This window comes from Cryptomeria japonica, chromosome 10 (assembly GCF_030272615.1).
Source record: "Cryptomeria japonica chromosome 10, Sugi_1.0, whole genome shotgun sequence".
NCBI classification, from domain to species: Eukaryota; Viridiplantae; Streptophyta; class Pinopsida; order Cupressales; family Cupressaceae; genus Cryptomeria; species Cryptomeria japonica.
Window position 1 is genome coordinate 320,740,865 of NC_081414.1, and position 4,342 is coordinate 320,745,206.

The 4,342-nt window shown below is 33.8% G+C and overlaps 1 protein-coding gene across 1 annotated transcript; it reads right to left on the minus strand.

Moving 5' to 3' along the window:
• Positions 1-2,243: 2,243 nt before the first annotated feature.
• Positions 2,244-3,499, minus strand: LOC131036709 (uncharacterized). The gene is made up of 2 exons (XM_057968670.2): positions 3,107-3,499; positions 2,244-2,782 (listed from the first exon to the last, which is right to left on the minus strand). The coding sequence occupies exons 1-2, from the start codon at positions 3,245-3,247 to the stop codon at positions 2,492-2,494; spliced, it is 432 nt and encodes a 143-aa protein (XP_057824653.1). The 5' UTR covers positions 3,248-3,499; the 3' UTR covers positions 2,244-2,491.
• Positions 3,500-4,342: the final 843 nt, after the last annotated feature.

Sequence of the window (4,342 nt, forward strand, 5' to 3'; positions counted from 1 at the left end):
TGTAACATGTCTGTTCAAAAGGTACAAATGATGATATCTATATAATTTGTCATTTCATTCAAATGAATAACAAATTATATGATTGCTTGTTAGTATTGTAAGTGTTACTTTAATTCTAGTTCACTATTATTGTATGCGTTACTTTTTATTTCATTATTTTAAAGTGTACAAATATGTTTGAGGAAATGATTTAATAGACAAGCAAGGTCTTATGTTTGTGAAAGTAATGATTACTTAAGAATTATTCTAAAAAGTTAAGGTTCATTGGAATCACTTTACTTTTAGAGGTGGAGATAGAGGTTCATATTTAAAGATTTGTGATATGTTGTTTTGCCAAGTGTATAATAGTTTAGTGAGGAGGAAAGCATAAAATTGTACTATCGTTTAGAAAGAAAATAAGAAACATTGAAAAAGTTTTTTAAGTTGAAGTACATATATGTATTGGATTTGAAATGATATATAGATTAATGTATGCATATTTTTAGTGGAGATATCTTTTTCAATTAAAAACTAGTTTCGTATAGTTTTTGTCAAACTCACATTACTATTTAATTACTATAAAAAATTCCATAAAATAAGGTACAAGGGACATTAAGTTATTCATAATAACTTTTATTTATTGTTTACTTCTTTTTGTCCATATTGTGATTTCAAAAAGATTTATTTAAAGTCATGTCATCAAAGAATAAAATACTTATGTGGAATACCAAATAACTTAATGACTCATTATTGAGAAAGAAAAAAATATATCAGAGCAACTAGGATTCTCTCTTCTAGTGTGGTGGGTGGATTTAATTCCTTTATAATTGAAGTTTGGAAGATACTTGTTAATATATCATCATTCATAGTTAGCCATTATAACTGTGAAGGAAGTAGAATTGTAGACTACTTGTTGAATCAAGGAATTAACAATGACGAAGAAATAATAATCAATGGTGATCTAGATAGTTGTTTTTGATTAAAAAAGTAGTGATCTAGATAGTTGTTTTTGATTAAAAAAGCAGTGATCTAGATAGTTGTTAGAATCTAAGTACACCAAGAATTAATCTCATGATATGTCAGCGATGTGGGCTCATATGAAGATTTTTTTATTCATTGAACACAACGATTAGATCAATATACACCATAACTCCACATTAAGTCTCTCATATTGAAGGCTTTCCATACACCCATCTCCATACGTTTGAGATTGTTCTCAACCACATCATTTAATAACAATAGATTCACCTTATTTTTGCCATCATTTGAGTACATCAAAGTTATTTTGATTTCTTGTAACAAAAACAAGGGAACGAGGTTACAAGGAGACCTGCATTATGCTCAATGGGGAGTTATGAAGAACAATCTTGCTTGGTGAGATAAAAAAGATTGGAATGATGAAGGTTTTCTTTTTCAAGGTAGTAATATTCTAGAAGCCATTTAAGAGGTGCTTTATTAAAATTGAATTCTAGCAAAGGGGTGAGCTACCATATGATAAATACAAGCATTTCATTTGTGTTTGTATCATACATATATGTTATTGATCATTGTTGATGAAGAGCAGGCACAAAAACTCTAAAGAAACATTACATCTAAGAAAAGAATATAAGACATATGAAAGAAATAATAGATCATGTAACACCTACTTTCTAGACTCAAAATTCACTGAAATGACCTCAATTAACATAATATAAATCATTGAATCTAAACTACTAACACTCACAAAAGAAATCTACTTAAGGAACCTTTGAACTTTCACTGTTAAACCATTAATGCATTAGAGATCTATGCTCTAGAGAAGTCTTCCTCACTCTAGGAACACTTCAACAACACCAAAGTTATGTAGAGATGGAACATTTCATCAATGTGGAAAATATGGAATGTTCTATGGAAATACTTTGTTATAGCTACGATACGGATTATGCTGGTCGAACAGGGTATATGTCAGAGTCCATAATCTGTTCGACCTGTTCTATTGGCCATTTCACCTACATGAGGTCATTAGCCTGCCCACTTGGCCATTATATCTATAATGTCTCTGGCTTGCCTATTCGACCATTTTATTTTGTGCCATCATGGCCTGCTCACTCAACCACCTTACTTCAGGAATTATTCTATTCATGTCGGCCAACACTCAGAAAATGAATATGCATGCAAATCTTTCAAAAACTAATAGAATAAGAAAGTACAAAAGAATAAGATTAGTACTTCTTAATATGGCATACACTACAAGCACATAGACATAAATATTTCATGTTACAGTGGCAAATAATTTATATTTTCCATTGGTGTCAAAAGAACTGACATTATAATTGATCACATACATAGCTCTCCAAGATTTCTGCGCAAAAGAACAGACAAAACATATTATTGGGCTTGGGATATTTGTCTACATGAACATCCTCTTATTCATTCTTTCTTGATTTTCTAGCTTCCACAGACTTATTTGATCCACATCTACAGTACAAGTCGTTTTCTCTCCATTCAATTTTCTGGTCATGGTCCTCACATACTAATGATAAGCATTTGAATATTGATCTTCAGCATTCACATGAATGTTTTGCTGGTCTGCATGATTATTACATCTTTCCACAGGGTACTTCTGCCCATTCTTGGCAAGCTTTTTAAGAGCAGCCTGCCCAAGATCCAGGGCACAGATGTCAGCCAGGCGAACTAAATACAATAACACATCTGAAAGCTCTTCTCCAAGATGGTCTTTATCAGAACTGCTCCAATTGGGTAGCCCTCTTTCAACTTCTCCTTTCCACTGAAATATCTCTGAAAGCTCCCCTACTTCTCCCACCTGCACTTGCCCACATAACACAAAATCAGAATCAAGTTAACTATAAATGGCAATATCCACACATACCCACATCCATATTGAAACCAGATGTCAAATAACAATCACACATTAGATTCTCATAGTTCATAATAATTAGCGCATGTCGTTTCTGGAAGTCAGTTTTTTTCCATTTCACATGATGATAGATCATGGATGTGATCCGAAATATTGATGTAAAACAAATCTCATACAGTTGAATCTTGAATCCAGAAATGACATAGACTAACTAGCTCAAAAACTTAAACAACAGAGAAGAAAAGCTGAACAAAGCTTATGATTATGTACAAGTGCTAGAAGAAGATTTCTAGGGCTGTGAAACTGGTCCCAATCTCTAACTCTGGCAAACTCAGCAAGCCTATATTGCAATTCTTTCAAGGAGACGTCCACTGTCTCTCTGGTTTCTTTGACAGATCCCTTCACTTCCATCTCCTTCTTCAGTGCACAACTTAACTAACCTGCTCTCCCTACACAAAAACTTTCACAGATAGACTGATACTTGTGATAACTACCCATGGGGTTGAGCCTCCTTTTAAAGCTACTAATGAGCTTAGATAGAGAGTTCCATGATGAAGAGATTGAGATGGGAAATGGTAGTGCACAAAAGGATGTGCTTGAGAGCACTATGTTTTACTGAATTATTATTTATCTTTAGTGATAAAGCTCATCAAGCTAATGGCAGCATGAGGAAAAAGGCATGGGGTACTCCTTGTGAGAAATCAGGCAGCATCGATTCTTTTGTCTTATTAGTTTCTGGTAAAGGATGATTCGGTTGCTAATGTCCAAGTGAAGTCAATGGTGGGTAGAAGTCGGTAAAGTGCTTGCTTAGTTTGTCGGGGGAGAGGCTGATCCACTAGCATACGCAACCAGTTTGAGATTTGGATGTAGCATTGCATTGACAGGTATTGTCACAAGTAAAAGTGACCCAAGAAGTGGCGAAGCTTCCTTCGCGTTTAAGGAGATCAAACACTTTCCTTCCGTAATAATTTTGTGTTTATGAGTAACTACGCGAGGGTACTAATGGTTTCAGAGGTAGTTAACATGCTATTGCCAATGGTACTCTTACTCAGCTCGTTAGAAGTTAATGTTTAGTACTATTATTTATTTTCTTATATTAGCTTTTATTGTTTTACATGTTATTTCGGTAAGAATACAAAGATGTCTGCAACTCTGTCATTATATAGTGAATTATAAGAGTGTTGAGCAAACATATATCTAAATCAGAAAGTCGCCTTTGGCTAAGCATCCACATATAGGGGTATCATTATATAGCGAATAATAACAATGTTGAGTAAACATACATCTAAATTAGAAAGTCGCCTTTGGCTAAGCATCCACATACATGGGGATCATTATATAGCGAATTATAACAATGTTGAGTAAACATGTACATCTAGATTAGAAAGTTGCCTTCAGCTAAGCATTCACATCCAGGGGGATCATTGTATAGCGAATTATAACAATGTCAAGTAAACATACATTTAAATCAGAAAGTTGCCTTTGGCTAAGCATCCACATCTAGGG

Bases quoted from the DNA above. Each gene is read 5' to 3' on its own strand.
- LOC131036709 (XM_057968670.2), bottom strand. From the start codon at position 3,247: ATGGAAGTGAAGGGATCTGTCAAAGAAACCAGAGAGACAGTGGACGTC. The intron at 2,783-3,106 runs GTACATAATCAT...GGGCAAGTGCAG, and splicing joins GAAATCTTCTTCTAGCACTT to GTGGGAGAAGTAGGGGAGCT.